Source organism: Leptosomus discolor, chromosome 5, assembly GCF_034619465.1.
Source record: "Leptosomus discolor isolate bLepDis1 chromosome 5, bLepDis1.hap2, whole genome shotgun sequence".
NCBI lineage: Eukaryota > Metazoa > Chordata > Aves > Leptosomiformes > Leptosomidae > Leptosomus > Leptosomus discolor.
Window position 1 is genome coordinate 21804402 of NC_141395.1, and position 27403 is coordinate 21831804.

Here is a 27403-nt window from a genome sequence, read left to right on the forward strand (position 1 = left end):
AGGGTGACAATTCCTCCCACCCCCTTTCCCCAGTGGTATGAACAATCCCATCGGAGGACTGAATCATAAACAATTGCCTTAAACCTGTCTTTGCTGAGTTCCTGCCAGGGTCTGCTGCCAAGACACACAGTGTGCACAGCCTCACAGGAGAAAATCTGGACTACAGATTTCATTCCTCCCCAGTCTCAAATTCCTCTTCCTCTGTGACGCTAAGGATGCAGAAGCATCAGTATTTCAACGTAAGGACTACTCAGTCAGTCTGGGTCAGTTACATGCCATGGCAACAGATCAAGCAGCAACTCGGAACCAGTATTTTCAGTTCATTGCAAAATTCCAGTAGTCTCTTAATTAAACTTCAGCTTTAAAATACTAATGGTCTGTATTAAGTATTTAATACTAGAGCCTTTCAAAAGCTTTGCATGGAACTACCTAAAACACACTGCTGCTAATTTCACTTCTGGGACAACATACTCCAAGACACAACAGCGCAAAACATAGAAAATAAATCAGAAATTGCTGTCTCCCACTGAAGAAGCAACTCTGACAGTTGAGAATGTTTTTATAAGTTAGTCCCACTGAGAAAACTACCAAAACAAAAGGGTATTAAATACAAGTTAAGGATGGAAAAATCAGATACTCAGGATGGAAACCATCCAGACTAACAGAGTTAAATACCAGCACTTGTATAAAGAGTGCCATAGGATTCTTTAAAGATTTCAGAATGTGAGTTGTGCTTCTCATCCACAGCAAGGCATTTGCACTAAACAGAGGCTGGCGTTAATTTGGCATCCTTACTCAATTATGGAATAAGTCCAACCCTGCTCTGCTTGGGAAAAATAACAGAATCGGACCATCCAGTAAAAGAATTACTGAAATGCATCGAGTCTTCTACCAGAATTCCTCCTTTAGGCAGGTAATTTTTAATTTTATGGATATTATTAACCTTTTTTGGAACATACTATCAGTGAAAATAAGCAAAACTAAAATTTGAGGGGTTTTGGCATAGCATAGCCTCATTGTAAAAGAGGGAAAAAACCAAGTCAGAGGAGCACTTCCCCCCCACCCCACCGGCTCCTGTTCAATGTTGCCCACCTCCCTAGGCTTTGCCCTGTCCCACATCTCCAGGCACTACTCTTCAAACCTTTTGGCCCACACTCTCAAGCCTCATATTAAGTTGTTTCTGCCCATTGGGCTCTGAATTTTTGCATCAACTTCCATGACAAACTCTCTGCAACCAAGGTAGTTCCCTAGCCAAAGACTCAGTACTGCAAGTGCCATCATAGTTTTCTCTCCACAATCCATTCTTGCCTGAGGCACCTGGGGAAATGCCTTCTCCCTTCAGGTCCTAGCCCAGCCAGCCTCCATCACACTGAAGGGCTCCCTCCCATCTGAGATGCTCACCTGTTGCTGTCCCTTTATCCCATGGCCCTTCTTTGGGGAAGCAAAAGGAAAGCAACAAAGAGATGAGACCTTCCTGAGCCGTTTCTTGGTGTGTTTACTTCCCTTCCCCTCCCACACTCGCTGTTGGTCAATTCATTCCTATTGTATTTTGCCGGTATTTACAATTTTACTCACAGATTACTGAACTTTTTTTTTTTTCCCCAAACAGTAATTCTCAGCATCTAAAAACCAGTGTGCTCTGAACTCATCAAGCTACTGCAGTTTACATAATTTGATTGCCTCAAGGGAATTATTTTAAAAGAAAAAGCCTCCAACATTTTGGATAATATACTGAGCTTTGAGTCTTCAAATCTGGCATCTAATGTTCACAATGTTTATCTGAATATTAAACCATACTTTAAAAGCTATATAATAGTAGTAGATGAAGCATCAGAGGAAATTGTTTCTATCCTCATACTGTAGCTAACTTACTCAATAATATGGTTCACAACTTATGGTTCATTTTAACAAATTCTATAAAAATCCTCTGATGTGCTCAAGTCTCTACCAGCTATATGGCTTAATGACAAGTTCACCAAAAGACATCAACAGAATAGTTTAAAATCTGCAGTGGGGGTGGATAAATGTAGAAAACTCTGTGAGGATATTAGCTGTTTACTACCTTACAATCCCAAGGGAATGCTGTGTGACACAAAGCAAGTCATCTACACTGCTTTTATTCACTACAAGTGCCAAAACTAGCAGTATTTTTACTTTCAGATTCTCAAAAAACATTTACTCAGTAACTTAATTACAACAGAAGAGAGCAGTTAAGGAACAGAGCAACTTTCTCCACACACAGCTGTTCATTCACCCTGCAATGATCCCAGCATAAGGACAGCTGCATATAGCCAGAATGCAGAGGGCTGTTTCCTTTGTAACCCAGTACTGACCATGAGTGACTGAGGGTCTCCAGGTTTACATCCTATGATACAGGAAATTTATTTTCTGATCTTTTATAAAGGAATTCCACACAATTGCCGCCCTTCTAACAAAACAGAAAAACCAGTTGAATTGGTGCAAAACAGATTTCAGAATACTGAAGTATTAGTGCTTCAACTATTGCTGTACACTACTGTCTTCCCAAAACAGCACCTCTGTAGCTCGGTGTGATACAAGCTTGTCAGTATCTCACTGGAGTGCCAGCCTCAAACCAACTCTGGCCTTTGTTCAGTAGAGTGGTAAGGTCCAAGTATCAAGACTCTTTGGGCTGGGAAGGAAGACTCCTAACCCTATGCCCATAAAGCAGCACTATACCATTACCACAGTTGCTATATCTCCAGAGCTGGCTTTTCTGAATTTGCTCACTGCAGCTAGACCTACACCTAAAAACGCAGAACCCAGGAGTCCTCTACTCTTGGGTGTAATCACTCACTGCTGGGCCAGGGCCACTAATAATGTGCTTACAGTAAGGTCATCATAGAATCATAGAATTGTTCAGGTTGGAAGGGAGCTTAAAGATCATTTAGTGCCAACCCCCCCGCCACGGGCAGGGACACTTTCCACCAGACCAGGTTGCTCAAAGCCCCATCCAACCTGGCCTTGAACACTGCCAGGGAGGGGGCAGCCACGACTTCTCTGGCAACATGTTCCAGTGTCTCATCTCCCTCACAGTAAAGAATTTCTTCCTGAACTCTAATCTAAATCTCCCCTCTTTCAGTTTGAACCCATTACCCCTCGTCCTATCACCACACTCCCTGGTAAACAGTCCCTCCCCACCTTTCCTGTAGCCCCCCTTTAAGTACTGAAAGGCCGCAATAAGGTCTCCCCAGAGCCTTCTCTTCTCCAGGCTCAACAACCCCAACTCTCTCAGCCTGTCCTTATTGGGGAGGTGCTCCAGCCCCACGATCATCTTCATGGCCCTCCTCTAGACCCACTCAAGCAGGTCCATGTCTTTCTTGTGCTGGTGGCCCTAGAGCTGAATGCAGTACTGCAGGTGGGGTTTCACCAGAGCAGAACAGAGGGGGAGAATCACCTCCCCCAGCCTGCTGGCCACGCTGCTTTTGATGCAGCCCAGGATATGATTTGCTTTCTGGGCTGTGAGTGCACATTGCTGGGTGATATTCGGCTTTTCATCTACCAACACCCCCAAGTCCTTCTCCGCAGGGCTGCTCTCGATCCACTCATTGCCCAGCCTGTATCTGTGCTTGGGATTGCCCTGACCCAGGTGCAGGACCTTGCACTTGGCCTTGTTGAACTTCATGAGGTTCACATAGGCCCACCTCTCCAGCCTGTCAAGGTCCCTCTGGATGGCCTCCCTTCACTCCAGTGAGTGAGAGGTCAAAGATTATAAGCTTTTAACAGAATATACTGACAGGTAGTTGACACTGACAGGCAAATGAGCAGAGATAACTCCGCACAGGTAATCTGATAATGGAGGAAGCATAAGTATTTTGTTAAAAATTAACAAATAATCATCAGCTCCTTTCCCCACATTTACTGGAAAACAAGTCATTTGAGTACAATTCTTGACAAGTATTCAGCAGACTGCACAGCCCTGCTATGCTCACAGCAGCCTCAGCTGTTCCCCTCCTGGGGTCAACAGTGAAGAGGAAGCACAACTATTCAAATGCCATCAGAGCTACCTTGCTAAACAAATGCATACAGCAGCCGGCAAGTTGCTGCCCTGAATTTCCGTGAATGTTGCATAAACAAAACAACTCTTGCCTTTAAAGTAGCAAATATAAATAAATGCTTAAGTACTAACTCTGAATGTGGGCATATACCACTGGACAGAGGTATAAGGAGCTTGTAGCCCTCATTCTCAGATATGCAGTTCACAAAGTCCCAACCAAAGGGAAAGAATTCTGCTTGGTATACACGGCACTTCTATATTCCCCCACAACCACCCACACTCACACATTGATTATGTGCTAGCTGTGACCCTACTCATATGCTCAAGTTTCCATCAGAAGGAAACCCAGGCACACAGTGCAAAGATGCGTAACTCAGCCCATCGCCTACCACTGAGGCAGGACACTGCCAGAGCTCACACAGGGCCAGGAGTTTGCACTGCAGAGTGTTCTTGCCTTGAAAGTAGGTCAGCTTAAATTAACAAAATTCGCTCCACAAAATTATGCATCAGATTTTTTTTTCCAAGACACCCCTAAAATTGTTCCCAGGCCCCATACTGTATCTGCTGTTCAAGACTATTTTGTTTTAAGGAAACTTTCTGGTTCCTAAAATTGAAAATCCTGTTCCTTCCCTCTCTACCAATAACCATCTAAACCTTCATAATTGAGACACGTTAATCTAGTTACTACAGACTTGCTTTTAGGGATGGTAGGGGGAGGAAATTTTTTCACCTATGAATTAAGAGGTTCCTTAACAAGAACACAAGTTCATTGTACAAATAAAGAGTTTGGAAACTCAAGTCTCCTAGAATCAATCCTCGTTCACTTCTGTCTCAAAAGCTGCAGAAAACTGAAAGCATAATCCCTGAAATTTCACTGTACTTGCAGGACTAAAATGCTTGCCCTGTGGATGTGCCAATACTGCAAGTAACTGGCTAGAAGCTAATCACTCTATAGGTTTCACCATAATTTAAAAATAACCAAAGCACCTCACTAGTACATCCCCATAGCAGTATAAATTGGTCTGGTTTGTAAATGGTTTCATCTACCTGTCTGCCAGCAGAGAGATGAAAAATAATATTAATAGCATAACTGGGCAGTTACGTAAATTGGACAACTAAACCAATTCCAAATAATCTCTAAGTCTTTCCTCTCCCCACAATAAAATTTATTACTCCTCCCTTCAGTAAACAACCTTTGGCAGCCATGCAATTTTTTTGCAGCTGTCACTAGAAAAGTAGTCAAAGAAGGGAAAAGGGAAGATAATAGATTTTGGAACTGGGCACTCTTCTGGGTAGATTTTTTTATTCTGTTTACTAACAGGTTTTGATGTTACTGTTTTAAAGCTACCTCTGATGCATAAATCTGCTATTTGTTTCTAACACACTGATTGTAATTTTGTAAATACTTCTCTATTTGACTTTTTATCTTTTTGTTAGCATAAAAAACCTGTAACATTTAACTTTTCCCCGTAACAATAATTAAAAGTTTACAACCTCTCATAGATACACTGTCAATACAAACTGGATGTAAAAAAGTTTTAAACTGAGTGGCAGTAAGCTTTTAACTAAGTTAGTGATTTAAGGAAAGTGGTGGTAAATACATAAAAAGCTATCAAAGGTTCTTATGAAAAAACACTTTTATCCAAGAACTAGACCACATAAATAAACAATTCAAATCTTAGTTATAAATTTATTTTAATTAAAGATAATCTGATTCATTTTAACTATGTATAAATTAAAGTCAGATAACCTATCTGTATCCATTTTCAAAAGTATCTGTCACTTCTCCACAGTGGCTGATCAAACTTGCCAGTGAAAAACATTTTGAGTAGGCAACTTGTAATACAGCTATGGTTTATTTCTGTCAGGGGCTGACTGCTGAAGTGTGAAAGAAACTCATTAAAAATCTCTCACTGTGATCCTGCATTGCAAAGAAAAAAAGAAAGAAAATACTTAATGAAGGGTACACTTAGCCTGAAGCCACATTCATATTCTGCTTTTCATTCTGCACTATTTCAGTAAGCAATTAAAAGACAGCAATTAGTCACAGAAACACTATTCATACTGGTTATACTGGGATATTAAAAAGGTTAACATTCACTTTACGTTAATATTAAGAAAGTAATGAGGGACATCAAGAATAACACAGCCAACTAAAAATGAATGCTAAAACAAATACAAGAATCTCTTACCTTAATCTTAAGACAAGATTCACTGCACATGGAACTTCACTATATTCATCACTAACAGCAGGCTGAGACTATTAAAGAAAAAGGCAAAAAGTCTTACAAAGATGCCAAAGGAAAAAAAAAAAAAACACCAACCTGAAATACTTGCCATGCTAACAGTTTGAAGTTAGCACAGAATATTTTACACATCCTCTAACTCTCAAAACCTTTTAAAGACTTTCAATAACGCAGTCTAAAATATAGCTGATACCAGTAAAACTGCCATATTTCAATTACAGAGATACAAATGATAAGGCCTGCACTAAAGCACTGAGTTTAAGAACTTTAATCCACCTTGCATCAAAGCTCCAATAACTTATTAAATAATATGCATATAGTGAGAACACTAAGCTACTACTCATATTATTTCTGTGTAATAGTTTTGGTTGTTAAGGAAGTCTACTCATCTGCAAAGAACTAGTAGCATATCAAAGTGGGCATCACAGCTCAGAGAATGTCTTTCACAGAGAAAAATCAGGAACACTTATCTTTCACACTATCACTCCTCCCTCACACTATGATATCTTCCCCAACCCAACTAACATTTGTATGAAGTCTCAAGCAAAAGCGTATCCTATGTACAGAGTATCTCAGGGTCCTCCACCCTACTATGGTTTCATATCAAACTTGGCATATTGCCATCACTCACAGAAACCTGTTCAAAGGTTACAGTCAAGTCCTCCCAAAGTAGACTTGCATCAAAAGTCTCATTTGTTTCCCAACAGTTTTCTACATCAAAGCTACTTTAAGAAAGAAAAAAAAAAAGCATTACACAAGATCTACATTTTATTATTGTATTTTTTTTAAAAAAAAGGTAATGAATATTTGGAAAATTATTTAATCACTAAAAGTGGACTAGATTTTTTTCCTACTTCAATTAAGTTCCTTCCATTCATATAAACTACTACTATTATTTCTGCATTTTCAGTGGACCTATTATTTCAGTGTATAGGAATGTGCAGCCCAAAGACCACCAGGCACACACCAACAGCAACAAGCTGCACTAGTCTCAGTTCCAAGTCATCTTCTGGAGCATTTAGGAAAACAAAAATCAACAGAAGACTTCAAAGAGAGGCTTTTTTCTCCTTCATAAACTAAATGACTCATAATAAAAGTTACCTGTATAAACTGAGTCACAAACTGCAGAACTCTCAATTTCTAAGACATAAAAAGACTGTCTGGTGCAAGTCCTTTTCTTTTTCATACTCAGCTTACATAAGACATCTCAGATGCTGAAGCTCTACGTAAACTAGCTCTGCAATGGAAAGACTGGGGTCATCACAGGAGCTAATAGGACCAAAGCTGTTAGCCTTTCAGAAGATTTCTATGACACCAATGAAAATCAGAGAATCTAAAATTGCAGGTGAAGTGGCAAGGGTCACCCACCCAAGGAACAGACATTTCTAAAAGAGCACTTTGGCTGTAAGCCAGTAATCCTATTAAGCAATTATTTATAGCAGTGATGCTTCCCACACTCTCAGCACAGGGCCATGAAACTCAATATGGTATTTTATTCCTCTGAATTAATCTACTATGCCACAGTACTGAACTATTTTAATGTATACGGGATGAAGCATTTTCATTATAAGCTACACGTTGTGATGAAAATCCTAAGAATGAAAAATTATTTGGAGATCTTCTGGCTACTCCAAAACAGCCATTGTTACTCTGACAAAAAGACAGCATGTGATCCAGTCATGAAGATTCATTAAAAACAGCCAAATTACCTATCTTAACCAATTTTCCCGGGCACAAATGTAACGTGACTTTAAATTTCCTATCCATTTTATCCACTGTGTGCTCAAGTGTTACAGGCCCAACTGCATACAGCCCTATCCTCACAAGTACTTGCTGTGCAAGGCTGCAGAACAACACTCCTGCTTCAATTCACATTTTTAACAACAGAAATGAAAAAGAAATCTGTTCACTCATACACTTGGAAGAAAGAAAAAAATTGATAAAGGCATTTTTACCTCTGTGTTCTCCTCCTCTTTTACTCTTCGTGACTGGAAAACAAATGCAGTGAGATATGAGCTTTATGCATTAAAGATCCAGAAATACTACCAATTAACATTAAGACACAACATCTTGCAGGGTGTAAATGTCTTGGCACAAAGAAAAGTTACCTTTTCTTGAGAAACAGCAGCTTTGCCTTCCTCGCTCTTCTCATCCATTTCATCATCACTCCATTCCCAGTCCCCATCTTCTGTTTTATGGAGGTGACCACTGGAACCTGGTACTCTTCTGACCTACCAAAATATTAAGTGTTCACCATTATACAGACATCTTTAGTCTTTATTGGTGTTCTGGTTAATCAGCAATTCTTCATTATTTTTATTCTATATGCTTTCATTAGTTTGCTGAAGGAGTCACTGGCATACCAGAATAATATCTGACCTCAAGGATCATCCTTGAGCTAAGCTATGCAAAATTCATATAGGGAAATGGGGTTTGGACATATTTTACAACTGCTCAAGTAAATGACAACTGCTTACTACGAACTAACACTTGAAATGAAAGGAAGCTATTCAAGGAAGCAGAAGTTTCACTGCTAAAAAGCTTTAAAATGTGTAAAGGCACCAAGTGTACTTTACAAGTAAAATTAATGTCATTTAAAAAAAAAAAAAAGCAGCTGTATGCAGACTGAGAAGGTAGGCAGGCATGCACCACACCAAACTAGTTGGCCTAACTCCTGTAGATCAAACAGTCTAAGATGGCTTAATAGGAGTATCCAGCAGTTAAATCTGAAAATCAAATACTCTTTTGATGCCACCATGCTCTTTTTCAGAGCCTGACAACACACTTGTTTTCCCACAGATCATGTTTAGCCTATTTAAGCAAAACAAAAGAACATCCAACAGTTCTTCCCACACCTTGGTATGCATCTATGAGACCCATGAGATGGCTAGAAGCACAGCACAATAAGCAGCAGCCCCACTGGTGTTTAGATTAGAATCAGTTTCTCTGATTATTTCACATTACCGAACCAATACACAGTTCTCACTGCACAACTTCAAATGCTTATACAGGTAAGCTCCCTAGCACTATAATTTGTAAAGCTTAAAGTGTATCATTTTGAATTATAAAAAAAGGAGAAAAGTTATTCAGGAAAACAGCCTGTACATTAGTAAAAGAATGAAAGTAACAAAGAATTAAGTGTTTACCGCACACAAAAGGGAGAACTAACTTGGCAAAAAAGCATTTTCAGGCCAAGAACATCTGCTGGAGAAGACATTTAATAAAAACAACATTTTTTTAAAAATTATGAACTAGATGGTCTTAGCTCAAAATTGTATATCCTGTTTGCCAGTATCCACAGTAACATACAACAGGGTGGTTCAACTTTTGTTTCACAGATTCCTGTCTGTGGTGTTTTGATGTCTTGCACTAAAGTATTCTGAGCACTGACCAATTTGGTTCTACCATCCTGATGGTTCTTGGTGGTGATGGAAACCCACTCCGCCAGCACAGCTACCTCACAAAACAGAAAGGTGTAAATAAAAAATAAAATAAATTTTAAAAAAATACCTGATTTCTGACTAGAAAAATTACTGTTTTTTTCAACATAATGAAACTTGCATAAAGACTAAACTGGTATTAACTTTGCTCTAAACCCCTGCAGTTGCTGCAACCCACAATGTGAGGAGAGACACAGCATGTGTCTCTCCCAGCTGCTTCTGAATCCCATCAGTTAGTACTTCAGGAAAATACATGTGGCTTGAAAACAGCACAGGACACTAAAAGGACCTCGTGAGCTTCTAGAAAACTGTGTCATGCAGATATTAACACAATTCTTCAAAAGCGGCTTTTCAGAGAGAGCTGGGCAATTAAACTATTCCTCTAGTGGATTTGGATGGAGCACAATTTGGAGCTGGCTGGCCTGACACCACAACAGTGAGAGCGAGTATCAACTTAGGAGCCTTCTTTCACAACCTTGTATTACACAAGTGGGTATCTTAGTATCTGTCTGCACTCTTTACCTCTCTCCCTTCCTTCACTCCCCAAACACCCATCCTCTCCTCTCCTTTCCCCAAGACTAAACTAGAAGAAAGGGTAAAGTTTCCAAAACAGCACATTTCTGTACCTTCTTCAGTCCTTATGATAATCTTCCCTTATATTTCTTCCCTGCACAATCAAATAAGAGTGTCCTACTCAGTTTCTCCATATTTTGTGTTCCTTTGTAACTGAGAAAAGGGGAAACCTATGCAGTACATAGGGGAATATCCTTGAGGGACAAATTCCGCACTGTTTTCCATGTTTCCTATACCGTGCTCCTAATGCACCAATTTTAGCTCTAGCTGCCTCAAAGTTTGGTACAAGAAGCTTGTGTGTGTTTGGGAGCAAAAGTCATCAGAAGCAGTAGCACAGCAATTTCTTACTGAGCTGCAACCAGCCCAGGAACAATCAGTAGGCTCTTACTGTCTACATCACCAGGGATTAGCACAGACATAAGGTTACCGAGGAGGCCATTTGCCTGGTGCTTGTGGACATAATTTATTATCCTTCAAGGAACAACCGTGGTGTAGGCTTTTGTTTAACAGCACAAGCATTTTCCCAACAGCTATACGCAAACCGATGAGAGGACATCAACCACAACCAAAAGCATGCTGTTCAAGCAGAACAGAATGGTTTACAGACACTTTCACACACTACATCGTGCACTAATCAAAATCTCTTCTGCATCCATTTTAATGGAGCTTAATGATGCTGGCAGAGAGTTATGGGAGAAAGCTTTTCTGATGAAGATGGAGTGCATATTGCATTTTCAAATAGATTGCCTTTTAATAAGCAATAAACAAATGGCTCAAGAAAATGAAAATAAATTACTGCAAAATAAAATATCATGTTAAATTATTTTCTTGAAAGGTGTCTTTTCTGAAGGCAGAAAAACAAAAGTTTAGTCTTGTACTCTGTTTCAGTTAGACTGATTCCCACCATCACAGACATTCACAGGAAAGAAATCATAATTTCATCTAAAGCAAAATATCCTACCTATTCAACCTTCAAAAATGTGAAGATGTTGTCTATGACATTTTTTTTATCGGTGGGTGTGCTTAACACTTGGACTACTCAGCAAATTAATTTGCACAATTTTTGATTAACAGTGGATTTGCTCAGGCTCAGTTGCGGTTAAAGCCACACAGACTCAGTCACATAGGGAGGGCATGTACCCTAGCTGCAAAACAGAGCAAGAGCTGCGCACCATGTCTGCAAATAAATTAATTGTCTCTTCATCCATCATAAACCTGTATAATTTTATTTCATATATTGGGTGGAAATACACTAGCTTAAATTTCTGTTATAATAGAAACTCATCATAACACACTTGATACTAGTAGAGTGCTGCTTCCCTTCAGATTTTCTAGTGCCTTTTCCAGAGCATTCATTAGTATATGTACAGGTAGTAATACATGTGAAGTATTTTAGGAACATTTTATCATGTTTAACTCACACTAATAAAAAGCAAAAACACACCAGAAGAAGTAAAGGAATAAAACCTACATTATACAGTTAAAGATTTTTAGGCTTTGAATTTGGAACAGCCAGAGAACCACTTTAATGGGCTAAGATAAGACAACTAAGACAATCTACTATTTTGCCACTGTGGGAAGACACAGTCCTGAGATGTCCATCAGGGCTGCACCAGGACCTTCCTGGTGGTACAGTGAGCAGGTTCAACCCACAAGCCTGGGAGAAAAACTACTCTTTTTTTTCTTTTCTGAAAAAGTTTTTTGCAAGATTTGTGGGTTAAATCAGCCCATCTTGAGGTCAAATAGCAAAGACCATAAGCAAAGAGGCAGAAACAAAAGGGGCAGTGAAAGGGAAGCTGGATCATCTTGTTTTGGCAACAGCAATCCCTCAGGATCCTCAAAATCACGTACTCTAAAACCTTCACAACGAAGCATCGTGACTGGAGTGCACAATCTGCCACACCAAGTCTCCTCAAGCTTTCATTTGTGCTCCTACAGCTGTGCAGATGACCCAGTTGGAAAATTAACATAGAACACAGCTTGCAGCCAAATCAGCGTTTTAATTTAGCTGATCATAAGCTAGCACAAGTGCTAGAGCCTGCACCAAAGGAGGAGCCGAATATAATTTTCAGCAGTTGCCCCAATCATCTGGGGTAAGAAAGCATTGTAAATTCCCAAAATGGGATACAGACATAAATACGAAGAGGGAACAAATACATCCAGACACAGCATACATTTGTCTCCATGAGCATGCTAGTTTAAGTTCTGTACATCTGTCACACAATCTTTTGCCATTCCTTCTTGATTTACTCAGCCCAAACACTAGGCTTTCAGTAATAGGCTCAGTATTTTTTCTTCCCTTCCTATATGCAAAGACAATAAACATATTGTTGGCTTTTCAGTATTAAAAAACCCTTTTCCTAAGCATCTTTCCAGCTTTTTCATCGTGAATTAAGTCACACAATCAACATTACCATAGCACACATTTGCCAGGGGTGTGGTTGGGGGAGGGGAGTCAAGTCAAACTACCTGCTTCCAGTACCTTTTTTTATACAGTACTTTCTCATATAAATACCTCTTTTGTTCATGAACAAAAAAACCAACAACAAAACATGAATACCATAATGCCGTTATTTTATATTCTGAAACAGAACAGTAACACAGAAAAATATTTTATAGTGTGGATACACACTTCGTTGGTATCAAATATTTAACTAAAAAGCACAATTTTACTTCAGGAAAAACTCACTTGTTTTTTTTCATATCAACATACTATTTGTACTTTCAGAAGTGATGCATCTAGGATAAGCGTTTAAGCATTGTAATGACAATTGCAAAGTTTGGAGACCAGCACAGTAGTGCCACACTAGATAGGAATCAGCTGTAGGGGTCAGCACCCATTGCAATGTTCATACAGTTTATGGGACTACGACCATATGTAAGTGTTTAAGAATGGTCACCATCAATCCAATCAATAAGCTCCAGCATTGACCAGTTGTATATTCGCTTAGAAAAGAAAAAGTTAGCATGAAGGCACCCTTCAGCACTTTACCTATCTCCCTAGTTTCTAGTAAACCTCTTTTCATATTATGTTTGCTTTATCAAGACAAAGACACTTTAAATAATGTTAAGAGTCCTACAACCTTTTGATAACCACAGGATAAAATTAAAGCAATACAGTCCCTTAAAGAAACAGATTCTTATTCAATACTTGCCTTTCGCCACCAAAACCTTGTCTTTTGTGCCACCCCAAGTCCTAGTTTGCTAGGACGCCGTGTATCTTCTGCTCCAACCTTTTTTTCCCAATCTCACAAAACATCACAGAATTAAAGTGAGCACATTTTTATAAAGGTATGCCAACTCTCTACAGTAAAAATCTTCAGAAGTTTTTCACTTGATCACAATCAAGTCCTTCCAACCTTTTGGATTACTCTTGAAGTGTTCATCAGAGACTGTGGTAAATATATATATCCCTTTTGTCCTTACAGGCCTAAACAACCTTCAACACACAAAAAACTTTTTCCAGCAAGTACAAGGGCCATTATAACAGGCCTGTGAGGAGACAAAAAGAAAAAAAGTAAAAAAAGAAACAAAGATAAGCAATCACTGAATGGCACTGCTGCCAGAATTGTTCTGTTAGAAATGCATCTTCATCAGGGTGGAAACAAAAAGTGTATTCTCTAGATTAAATTCTCGCATATTTTACTGTTTCAATTGTCTCCTTTCAATTTACAAGAACAGGTGTGCAATACACAGAAGTATTTTGTTGAAGAATAGTTACATACATACATGTAGTGAACTGTAGCCTGTTAAGTACTTGCATTGTACAATACAACAACAGGAACCTGTGCCTCAGGTGTCAAGCAGCATTTGTAGCAAAAACATTAAAATACACCCATCAGGGGAAAGGGAGGGAAACGATTATCCCATTTTCTCCCATCAAACTGTAGTCCCCTATGGCAAAGCTTACAGAATCTTTCCTGTGGTGGTGGGCAGCTCAAGCTACTCTTTGAAATGCTGCAGCTTGTAAAAGTTAATGAAAATGCTGCAAAGGTCCAACACAAAAATTACTACATAGAAATGATGAGGAGACTTCATGGTGACTTGATGGCCTACATTAACACTCAACTGGTATCTAAAAAATAAACTAGATGGCTACTGACGGAAGGTTATAGAAGTCTGTGTTCACCAGTGCACAAAGTATCCATCTTGCTTTTCCAATAATCTCAACCTCACTGGGTCACTGCAGGGACCTGTGGAAAAACTAATAGGAACAGCAGCAGATCTGAAGGGATCACACAGACAGACAGCAGTAACATCAGCAAGGTATTCTCAAACAGCAAAAATATTCCTGCCCAAATTCAGAGAGACAATGCAACATGATGAACGTCTCAGAGGGCATCTCACGTCCCACTTAAAGAATCTCTTGTATTTCTGACAAATTACGACTCCCAGCTCTGCTCAACAAAAGTGTTTTTTGAAACGTATGTTGAAAATACACTTCACAAACATAAACATTATGAGTTTTTCTATCCTCAGAGTGCTAAAGGAAACTAATGTCAATGAACAATGTCAAGTGTATGCAAGACAGACCATTCATCCCAACTTCTAGTATTATCCTGGGAGGGAAAAGAATTACCTGAAGACAACAAGGAAGGAAGTTCAAACCATGCGTATCTTGGAAACTTGAAGACATAACTCAGGAATGAGTACTGCATAGCTCTCAAAGGACACCATACAATGATCAAGAAACAAAGAAAGCCCAGATTTTGTGCCCTGTTTATCAACTTTCAATGAGATTCACTGACACTTTACCCTTGAGAGAAGAGACAAATCCTTGTCCTTCAAAGAATGCACTATTCTTCCTGATTTATGCTATCTTGAACTCCTGTTGTTTACATACAGACGTCCCCCTTTTCTTTCTATGGGGGGATTTTTAAGACTGTAAACATTTGGCAACTACATCAATGGTTTCTATCATAATGACATATCATTTGCAAATCCACGATTCAGCCTGCTGGAGAGAAGATACCTCTGCAGACCTCTATAAGCAAGCCTAAAATTGTCAATGGACTTCAGTCTGACTTCCCAATCTCTCTCGTGTCAGCACTGAAATTGGCAGAAGAGTACTGCCACATGAGAACAGATGCTCATCCTCGAATGACATTAGCAGTTAGTGCTATGGGTAGTTTTAATTCCATATTGTCATTCAGATCCAGTTTGCTCTAAATTGATTTGTTCCAACCAAATGGCAAATAACTTTTCATTAGTCTTCTTACAAGCTAGTGTAAGAAGGATTGTCCTGAGCGGTACTAACCTAGACCCAAAATTAATTTCTGAAGTGACAGATGAACAGGGAAGAATAGGCAAATGGAAGGTAACAACAACAGCCTTAATACTATTCCTAGCAAGAATATACAAAAGGGGTTGTATTTGCAATATTGTAAATATTTGGAATTTCTGATTATCATTTGAGATACTACTAGAAGACTGATATCAAAGGCAGCATGCTTGCGTTTCACCCCAATGATTACAGAATTACAGCAGTTCAGAAAATTCTATATATTTCTCCTGATTCTCTCATTTTACAGAAGGAAATAAAGTAGTGGACAAATTAAATGATTTATCCAATGCCACAAAGCAAATCCAAGACAGAGCATGGAACTGAAACAAACTTCTTGTATCTCTACAAAAGTAAGGAGGAAGTTCTTTAACACTGTATGCAGTAGCTATATAAATGCAATTTCTCCATCAGCTTTAGTCAAAATACACAGCATTGGTAGTTCTTTACGCTAGACTGTGTATCTCTCAGGAAATACTTCAGAGGGAAAGGGAAACAAGTCAAAACATCCACAATTCTAATCTGGGTTTTATTGTTTTAAAAACCTAAATGCTCCTTCCAAAAGGGGAAGTAAACCGAATCATAACTTTAGCTAATAAAGAAAACAATGAAAGCCTTCCACCTTAAAAAGATAAACTAACACATATTAGAAAACGTATTTCACATAAATCAGAAAAGCACTAGGGAATAAAAAGTTAATTTGAACGACTGGCATTTAACCTGCATCCCACACAAAAGCCACTTAGAACATTGTAATCTACAATCAAAAGCAGTTTATAGGAGGAAAAACTTAACAAGCCACTGCCAACATTACCACAGCTGTGGAAGACAGACATTATGAACATCAGCTACGATAGAGAATGCTTGGACAATTCAGTCAGTGAAAAAAATTATGATTACCACAAAAACATTAAGCATAATATTATTATTATTGTTGTATATGTTGTTGTTGGTTAAAGCTTATTCCAGTATACACCAGTCACACAGATTTAAGAATAAATTAAGCTGCTGCCAGAGCTATTTGTCCTCACCCTTTTAAAGCAGGATACAGATAATTTAATATTGCAAGCCAACAATACCATGCATCAGCTTTACAGGGAAATGTCTGCTTAACCAGATGAACAGGGCAACTGTAAATCCCATCCATCGAAGGTTAGCCCAAATCAGCCTGACAGAAAGAACTCCAGCACCAGAATGCAGAAACTGCCCACATTTCCCAAAGCTTGATGAAAAGCAGGCTACAACACAGGGAAGCAAAACTTAAATTGTTGTCTTCTAGGCACTGATGTACTTGCTATATGTAGACGTTCGAGACTGGGGAAAAAAGAATCTATTATTCATCACTGATTCTTTTGCTTCTGCAATCTCTTTACAAGTTTATTTTTGTAGGGTGACAAGGAAGGGAATGAACATTTTCTGAATAGTAAGATCTACTTCCTTACTCACAACTACTCAAACCAGCAAAAAACTGGGCTCACTTACAGATTTAGTATTCTCTTTCAGTGTCTAATTTTAAAAAAAACATAAAAAGGACACACTGTGAGATACCAATGCATACACCCATAAAACATCACTGCAATTCATAGGTGGTATAGCACATGATCTAAACTACATTAAAATTCATTCTTTCAGTAAGAGTAATATTATCCATCTATTTTATTTTTCCTCATTCTACAGGAATATGACTGAACTAGTAACCTTGATTCTCCCCACTATCTCAATTATTTCCGCTATTCCTATTAAAGGAATAGCAACTGAGTATTTGGGATGGAGTCCTGGGTAGATTTAAAACAACATTTTTAACTCTACTCCACAAAGGAGTATAGTTACCTAAAAGTATGGTAAACAAGATGCATTTGTGCAAGCAAAATTGATGGTATTAATGAGCATTAAACAGTGCAGTAACATGGAAGGTGCCTTGCTGCCCTCCATATATAGGTAACTTGGTGCCCAAGTGTAATTTGTTCCTGAATTCCTGGAGAGAGGCAAATGCATAGACACCACCCATTTAAAAAACATGTGCAGAAGTCTTTGTGGAACCCTGACACTGCTCCCTATTAATTTCTAACTGGAGAACAGTCAGTGCTGTCCTCCATTTTTTGCACTTGCTATCTACAGAAGGCGATCCATATCTTCTTTTTCTTTTCTTTTTTTCCCCTGTGCTTCCCCCCCCCCCCCCCCCATTCTTTTAGAAACACTGCAGTCAAACAACACAACTAGCTTAGCTTTTTCTGGAGATAAAGTTGTCTTTTATTTTACCACTGATGCCCCTCAGCTACATCTGCTAGCACAGTATTCAAGATACACACAATCCCATGTGCCCCAGAGAGCAGGAATGACGAGGTGGTTATTTAAACACCTCATGTTTTTCATTTTCTGCAGTCTGTCCAGGTAAAAGCCCAGATCTGACTTTCAGGCAGAAAAGAGAAAGATCAGTCAACTGATACTTTATATCTTCACCTTTCCCTAAGACTGTGGTAATGGTTCTTACAGGAGACAGAACTTCCCTGCTATACGGATCCCAGAAGCTCTTATAGAACAGATATGCTGAATTACTCTTTGAAGTGCCAATATTACTTGGTAATTGATAAGGTTAGGCGTTTTGGTTTTTTTTTAAATCAGAAGTCCCAAGAGCTTCACTTCTCCTATAACTTCATCAGAAGTATTTACAATGCCAGTTACCATGTCAGTTCCGTGCCAGGTACTTTATAGGAAGAACAATGATGAGAAAAAGGACATTACTGAACACGGTTTTGGTTTTAGCACAACATTTTGCTCTGTGTATTCTCTCCAAAAAAAACAGACTAGTTCCTTCCGTACACATGTAGAGCAATCAGATGCTGTAATTTTTACCTTTAGCCATCTTGCAAACCTTTCCTGAATATTTCTTAAGATACAAAAGCAAATATCAATCCCCGCCCCTATGCATTTATTTGCATTCCAATGCAACAAAGGAAATCAGCATATCATCACATTTATCCAACCATGGCACAAGTCTTTTGCTTAAAACAGATACACATTTAATCACAGCTTAATGCTTGAGGTAAAAGGCAGACAACATATATAATATATACAATATACATTCATGCAAAAGCACATCAGTCTTTGCATAAGAACACCTACACTGTAATCATATTTGTGAGGGAAAAAAATAATCTGCGGTCCAAGACAGAGCATGAATTCCCACATGTACACATTATCCTTTGTTCACAAGTTGAGGTACTTCCTCAAGAGAAAGCTAGTCCTCATCCAACCCAATTTCACAGGTCATGTGAACACCCTAATCCCTTCACTGCTGGCTATTCTTAAATTCCCCTGAGTTCCTTACAATGCAAAGTCTCAGTTTTATTCTGATGCAAGCCATAAAAATTCTGCAAACCTGAATGTGCTTTATACAACTGGGAACCTTGTTTTTTCTCGCCATGACTTATGCAGACTATCATTATTAATGGAAAAGTACTACTATTTTTCTAAAAGAACACCCTGGCACTTCTTTGTAGTGCTCAAAAGGTGCTAAGGTATCACAGTAATTTGGTGTTAGTGTCCCCTCCTCTTAAGCCACTCAGCATGTTGAAAATATAGTGGGAAAAAAACTCTTCCTCTTAGTCTTTCCTTGGTTTTCTCCTACTTGGAAAAGACAGTACTTTAAGCATTTCACATTCATATGCAGGAATGGGGGGTGGAAGCTGACTTTTTGGGGAAGTTTTTTGGTTGGGTCAGGGGGGTGGGCATGTTTGTGGGGTTTTTTGATAAAGCGTAGGGAGGCCTAAAGACACTGCTTTTACAGCAAGAATTTAATCTGGCACAGAAACTAATTCTGGAATAACCACAACTGGCCTTTAAGGACCAGACACTAGTCTTAAACTCTCATCTCAAAATAACAATTAAGATGTGCAAGGCATCACTCAGGACAATATCAGACCCTTCCCTTTGCAAGAACTGTGGAGGTTTTCCTGGGGGAAAAAATTCATGTATGCAGAAAAGGACAGGAAGCCTGGTCCTGAACCCTGAAAATTTGCTAAAGTTACCATTCATATTCCACATCAAGTTAATTGTTACTGGTTCTCTACATTGTATAACCATGCTTAGGTTTTGTCCAAATTGCTGACTGAAAGGACACAGATGATTTAAAGCTTTGCAGGTGCTGATCTTTCGACACTTCTGGTATGTGTATTTCCTATGCGAAACAACAGAACTTTTTGACTGAAGAACCTAGGGAAGCTCCTAGGAAGCAAACACATTATTTTGTGTACACATCTCTCATGCCCTAAAGTCTCAGTCTAAAGGGTTTGAATTTCAGTATTCTAAGGTGACCTTACTGTGGGAGGAGATGAGGTGTCATTAGCACTTCAGGTGGTCTGTCCCAAGTCAGTAAAAGCAAAAGCTGAGAATATTCTCGCATACATATCTGTTATCTCACTGGAAAGATACAGGAACATCAAATCCTTTGATTCCAAATCAATTCCAACTGAATTTTTCAATTCCAAATCAAATGCAAATGGTGTCTGCAAACATGGCAACACTGAGAGAAACTGTTAACCCAGTTATAATTTCTCATTAGAATGACTGCAAAAAATATTTCATTTACTTTGGGGTCAAGCTTTCATAAATCATGTTTTGATCTCACAATCATTTTCAACAAAAATTTAAACTGGAGCTCTGTTGGGATTAAAATATATATCCACAGCTATCCAGCACAGCCTTCCAAAGCAGCTATTTATTGTTTGCTCTCAAGTGTGCAATGTCATGTTTATGGAACATTTATAACTATCTTCAATGAAAAAAGTCACTGATGCAAACTTGCAAATATTTGTTCTTCTTTAATGCCGCACAAGGTACTGCAAAGACTGAAAAGGCACCTAAGTCATTTAAGAACTGGAAATAGAGGAATCTTCACCATTTTTGTGTAAATTACCACATCTATTCACTATTTAAATCAATTACACTGGCAACTTAAAGTCAAGAAATCTAAGATCATTACATTTTCTTTCATGAAAGTGTACTGCATAAAGAAGATTGATAATTCTGCATTAACAGGACTTCAGCTCTCTCTACTGGTTCTTGAAGAACACCCTTTTTTAAGGGATAAAAAAGCACAAGTCAACAAAGAGTAGAAACCTGTTTAAAAAAAAAAAAAACACAAACCCAAAAGATCATTTGCTTTAAGTACTTATGTTTGCTGGCTTGTTTTTATAGCTAAACACGAACAGTATCATAGTCACACGATGAGTGTGATACCCAAGGGTAGGGCCATCAATTGAGAAGACTGCCATGAAATCCTACCTACATTCAGAGTTTAGGAGCGATCGGTGAGAGGAAAACAAAACTATAAGAGCTGAAGGGAGAGGGGAGGAGGAAGCACATTCCTACATCTCTAGAGGAAATGCCAAAAAATGGGTATAGATGCTCAGTGTACCAAGTCCCCACCCACTCTGGAGGATTCCCTGTCCAAAGCCCTCCTGCTTTCACTCTTTCACCGAGTCTTCTCTCGCTGGGATTATTCTGTTTAGAGACAGTGAAATGTAGCAGCTCAAACTAGAGACACTATTTTGTCACATAAACGTCTTATAAACAAGTGCAGGTAATTCCCTGCACTCCTAATTCTGCTTTCCAAAATAATGAATACATAAATACTGCAATATACTTATTAACTCTGCTCCAAAATTTGAACTTTATTTTCTTTGGGGAAATCGCAGTGTTTTACAGAAATCCCAGTGACGTGGCAAATGTGCAAGTTTACTAATTCAGTATGAATGCTAGTTTTCAGACATTATTTCTCCATTTATTAGTTCCACTACATAAATTTCATTACTGAATATTATTAACTGCAAATATTTCTTTAATTTGCATTTTAACAATAGTCCTTTCAGGCATGAATGTGTACCTGTGCTAAGGAGAATGTTTTCAATTAATTGTGCAGAGTAGTTGCACTGTTTCTCAAAAGTAACACTTCACTTCAAAAAACAAGGAACCCCAAATGGGCTATCAGGCATGACCTGATGGCTAATTCATACATGCAGAGAGAGGCTCTTTTATACCCTCTTTCTTTTCACTGCCTTGCCCCTTCCTCCCCGCCAATAAAATTAAGGTGCTAAGCCCAAGAAGGTACATGCAGGAATCAAAGGAAGCCAACCAAAAATAGAGCAAATTGGAAAAGTAAATTGATACTCTGAAAGATGAAGAAGAAAGATAAAGATCCAGATCTTTACAGAAGCTGGTTATCTTTTCAGGCTGCTCAGATGAATGGGCATCACGACAGTGAATCCCTACTAAAAGGCTTTCTGTTAGAGGGATCACTAGATCCTTCTTTTATAATCAAAATCCTCCAGTTCCACGATCCTTTTCTAACATCCAAGCTGTGTACTTGCTTAAAATGACCAGAGGGGAAAAGAAAGAAGACAAATACAGTCTCATGTAGAGCTTTCATTACTCAGTAGCAGAAGACTCATTATAAGGTGAGTTTCACCACCAGCAATATGGTCACGTTAAAGAATATTTAGGAAAACAGAAGAATTTACTATGATTTTTCACTTACTTTCAAGCTCAAAGGCTTGAAAATACCATTTCAAGGTGAAATTCTGATTTCTTCCCTTTTCTGTTTTCTACAAGGCTTCCACTTCTTTATGCACATTAAGAGAAATCACTGTAATATACATTCTTCATTCCACACAGATTTTAAAGAGATCTAAGCTTACTAAAGACATTTAAAAAAAAAAAAAATTCAGGCAATCAAAATGAAAACTTGAGTGCAGTTCTCCAAAAAGTCACAAATGAACATGAAAATAATGAACATAAATCTGCAACTTTTATAAAATCCAATTTTATAAAAACCCAGTGTATATATTTTAGTTAGACATCAAGAAGCAGCATGCATTCAATCAGGCTATAGCATTTAAAGTCACAGACCTAGAGCCACTCCTAACTGAGCAACGTTCTCCCAGCCTGCATGACCTTACAGCTCAGGAAGGACTGAACCCTGCTCGCCGCACTGCGCGTTAGATGTGCCTGCCCTCTGCTGTCTATGACTCCCACACGGCACAGCTGGGATGCACGCATCTGTCACCCAGTCCATGTTTTTCACCTTTCACTCTATATACTACGTAACTTTACATCTACCTGCAGGTGCACAGTTTGAGTAACTTTCTCGTGGAGCTGCTTTTCATTGTAAACAGAAATTGGGCTGCATACAAACTATTACTATTTCAGTTGATCTTTCTGCTCTGCTAGCCTTAAACTACCCGTTCTGATTAAAACCCCAAAGCTTTCAGCTTCAAACACAATTTTAACTTCTTGAGCCAAGAGCACTTTTCAGCTAAATTAAGTCCCCTGTAACACCACTGGGTAGCACAGTCTCAAGGATGTCTTGCTTCCCCTGCACTTTGCTTGCACTTCTCCCCAGGAACTTCAATAATATCACCAGTATCAAGCACAAGTGCAGGGGAGTGAGTGCCAAAAGAAATGGCATACAACTTTTTTGTGCTGTACTTCTAAAAGTCTAACCAGGAAAACTATTTACTTTTTACTTTCTTTAGAGTATTTGGCCTGGGCTCCTTTCCCCCCTCCCCTTCCTTCAATTTATTTTTTTTTAGAACTAGGAAGGCTAAAGATTTAACTTCTCCATACAAAAGCAAAAATTCTCACATAGCTATTCCATTAGTCTTTCAGCAAATGGTAACAGATGGCAACGCTGCTTCTGAGACACCTTGCATTTACAGAATCCTCTTCCTAATTCACCTCCCCTCATGACCTGCCTGACAAACTTCCCAAAAATGTACAAAATCACAAGAAACACACACTTCCACATCTTCCCAGAAGACCTCATTACTTTTATGACCAAAGACAGGCAGAAAGGCTTCTTCCGCTCCCTTGCTCAAGAGAGCACAGTGGGAAACCTTGTGACATTAAGGTGTCCTAGCAAACCAGCTGTGGCTGCCTGTGTTGACAAAATACTGATTTGACCTATAGACTAGGATCAGATTTAATAACAACTAACTCCACTGAGTCACTTTCCACTTAGGACACCATTTCAAATCTAAGAGAGGCAACCTGGTTTTGGACATCACGTAAGTCAAGTGTTTGAGGCTTCATTTCTCAGAAGGCAAACAGGTAAAACCAACACCTTCCTGCACAGTCTCAGCAACAGACAGAAAACTAATTCATTAAAAAAACAGAACAATAAAATCGGATTATCTTCTGGTTAGTTACAAGACCTACTTCCTGATCAAAAAATCTACCACCAGCACGCCCGGACTGACTTCATCTTGTCTTGAGTCTTCAACCAGGACTCCTTCAACAGCACCTTTAAGAATATACTACACTTGCATTTCACAATGCAAACCCTCTGCCAGTACTGAAAGTTTCAACAGCTTAGATAAATGCCAAATATTTAAAGCTACTGGTCTAATTAAAAAAAAGTTGTCTCATTATATACCAACCTCATGTCAGTCCATGTTCTAGGCATTTTTGAATAAGTCAACAGATCACAAAGACAACATTAGCTAATGAGCAGATCAAAGCTCATTACACAAGAGACAGTGACCACCACACGAATGAATTCCGAAGCTGAACCATGATAGCCCATGAACTTGTAACAGGTCTGCGTGGCAAGGTTTTGGTAGCGGGGGGGTTACAGGGGTGGCTTCTCTATAAAGTTGCTAGAAGTTTCCCAGATGTCCAATATAGCCAATGCCAGCCGGCTTTAAGACGGACCCGCCGCTGGCCAAGGCCGAGCCAATCAGCGACAGCATTTTTCGCCTCTGTGATAACGTATTTAAGAGAGTGAAAGAGTTGTTGTGCAGCAGGAATTGCAGCGAGTGAGAGGAGTGAGAATATGTGAGAGAAACATCCTGCAGACACCAAGGTCAGTGCAGAAGGAGGGGGAGGAGATGCTCCAGGCGCCGGAGCAGCGATTCCCCTGCGGCCTTTGGTGAAGACCATGGTGAGGCAGGCTGTCCCCCTGCAGCCCATGGGCGGTGGAGCAGATGACTGCCTACACCCCGTGGAGGGCCCCCACGCTGGAGTAGGTGGATACCTGAAGGAAGCTGTGACCCTGTGGGAAGCCTGCACCGGAGCAGGCTCCTGGCAGGACCTGTGGCCTGTGGAGAGAGGGAAGCCCACGCTGGAGCAGGTTTGCTGCCAGAGACCCTGTGAGGGGGACCCATGCTGGAGCAGTCGGTTCCTGAAGGACTGCACACCATGAAGAAGACCCACGCTGGAGCAGTTCATGAAGGACTATAGCCTGTGGGAAGACTCACGCTGGAGAAGTCATGGAGGACTTTCTCCTGTGAGGGGGACCCCACACTGGAGTAGGGGAAACGTGTGAGGAGTCCTCCCCCTGAGGAGGAAGAAGCGGCAGAAAACAACAGTGTGATGAACTGACCCCAACCCCCGTTCCCTGTTTCCCCCCTTGTGCCACTGGCAGGGAGGAGGGAGAGAAAATCGGGATCAAAATTATGCTCAGGCAAGAAGGGGGGGGGGGCGGGGGGGGGGGGAGGAGAGATGTTTTAAGATTTGGTTTTATTTCTCATTACTCCTCTCTGAGTTAATTGTTAATAAATTACATTTACCTTTAAAACAATAAAAAAATTAAAAAGTAAAATTCCCCACACCAAAATTAAATTAACTTCATCACAACACCAAACAGAAGTGGACAATTCATACACAATCCACCCCTGTAATCCCCCCGCTACCAAAACACTATCCAATACAGGAGAGCATTACTTTTTAACGATTATGATGAATCACGTGTGAGCTTTTAAACCCTGCCAAAACAAGTAATATAAGTTATTGCAGAGATGCTTATGGCCATCTGAAGTACAAAAGACACTCAACTGAATCAACTATTCCATAGTTTCTTTTAAAGTTCGTCTATTCTGTACTAGACTAGCTCCATTTGAGAGGGCACAAAATTCAAACTCAGAAACTATACAGATGGTAAAACCACTCTATGAAAGAAAGGACTGACAAACCCATATACTGTATGAAGTTCCTTGCAGCTTATGGCACAACTGCATTTAAGTATACCTGGCAGAAATGCTGACAGCAAACTCTTTATCTGAAATGTGAAAAGAAAGCTTGTGCAACTGCATGTGTCTGCCACTTAGAACACTTTCCACTTCTACTACCCACTAACACAGGCACTACGTTCTGACTACATGAATTTTTGTCAAACTTACATTTTATGGAAAAAGTGTTTCCATTACTTCCTGAAAATAAGCAAAAAAGTCAACACGGTCTGAATGCAAATTGTTCCTCTATTTTTTTTTTCCTAGTAATATACAACAATAGAAAAACAGCTGAACTATTTTTTTCATTTATAGCAGTGTTCTGGGTAAACTTAACAATTAATCCTCTGCATTAGAGGGGCCTCCCACACACAAAGTCTTATCAAACACATACTTATGAGTTCAGCTGCTGTCTTCCAGAAAAAGTGGCCTCAAGCTGCACCAGGGGAGGTTCAGGCTGGATATTAGGAAGAATTTCTTTACTGAAAGGGTTGTCAGGCATTGGAACAGCCTGCCCAGCAAGGTGGTGGAGTGATCATCCCTGGAACTGTTTAAGAGACGGGTAGATGTTGTACTTCGGGACATGGTTTAGTGGTGTTGATAGAGCTAGGACAAAGGTTGAACTTGATGATCTTGAAGGTCTCTTCCAACTGAAACTGTTCTATGATTCTGTGATTCCAAGTGTTCCAGTATAGCACCTGTCCCTTCTCTTTACACATCAGTATTAATTAACTAAGCATTTCTTAAAAGTGTAAAGAATCATAGCCATGAATACACATTTTTATTAGCAATCTGAGCTCAAACTAATGTTGCTCTCTGCTTTTCAGAAAGTCTGGAGTCCACCTGTACTAACACCCATCATTGGTGAGATGCATCTATCAGATTAAACCCATCACTGAAACAAGGAAATGTTGTGTACGTATGTCTTGCTGAGGTGCAATCATGCTGTTAGTGCTATCCAAGGAATCTGGGATCTAATGATATTTTCCTCATTAAATTCAAAGGATCGTTAATTTATTCTATAAGGTAATATGATAATTTCCCTAAACTAGATGTACTGCAGAGCTAGAATTCTAACCCATCAGTAAGGGTATTTCTACTGAAGTTTTAATAAAGACTGGTATCACTCACACTAATCATCTCTTCATGCTGTCACAAGTTTTCCCAGTAACTTACAAGTCTGAGCTCTAAAGAACTTCTATTAATAGCGCAGAGCAATACCAGCTTCCCAAAAATAGATTTCAAGCCCAATTATTACTCATATTTTTTTTTTAGTTTTTTTCTTTTTACTAGCAGCACTTCAGACAGCAATAAAATGAAATGCAGATACATGTTTTTCCCTGTTCACTTTGTAAAAGTGGTAGTCATGCAGGAGGTTTTCAAAATTAAAGAAACAGGATTATAAAACCACAAAATTGACCCAGGGCCTTTGGGTATGCAGAGTACTTACAGTTATAATTAATTTTTTAGTGTGACAAGATTTCAAAACTGACTGCAATTCTAGAAGCTGTTTCAAACTTCCTCTATTCCAATACAGCAATTCTAATTACAAATGAAATGACTTAGCATTCATTTTCATTTCAAAATGAAAACGACTTCAACACGCGTTAATAAACAGTGTTTCTAAACTCTTGCTAAGCTGTTGATCCAAGCAGGACAGGGCAGGCTGCTCTACCATCACACCATCTAACAAGACAGAGGCTGTAATCAAGGGTCCCACATTTCTATCAAGGACAAAAGTATGGCCTTAGAGAATGTCCCCTCTCACCATACACACTAAGCTCAGACCACTCACCACAGCCTTTTCTCCAGTTCTTCTTGACACCAGCAATGCTCTCCAAGTG

At 39.3% G+C, this 27403-nt stretch overlaps 1 protein-coding gene across 1 annotated transcript in view; it reads right to left on the reverse strand.

Moving 5' to 3' along the window:
- STK39 (serine/threonine kinase 39) overlaps positions 1-27403 on the reverse strand; it is a 104806-nt gene that overhangs the window by 35918 nt on the left and 41485 nt on the right. Inside the window, exons 11-13 of the mRNA XM_086465400.1 lie at positions 8370-8492; positions 8217-8249; positions 6208-6275 (exon numbers count right to left, since the gene is read on the reverse strand). Coding sequence (XP_086321526.1) covers positions 6208-6275; positions 8217-8249; positions 8370-8492 — 224 coding nt within the window. The remainder of the gene's footprint in view (positions 1-6207; positions 6276-8216; positions 8250-8369; positions 8493-27403) is intronic.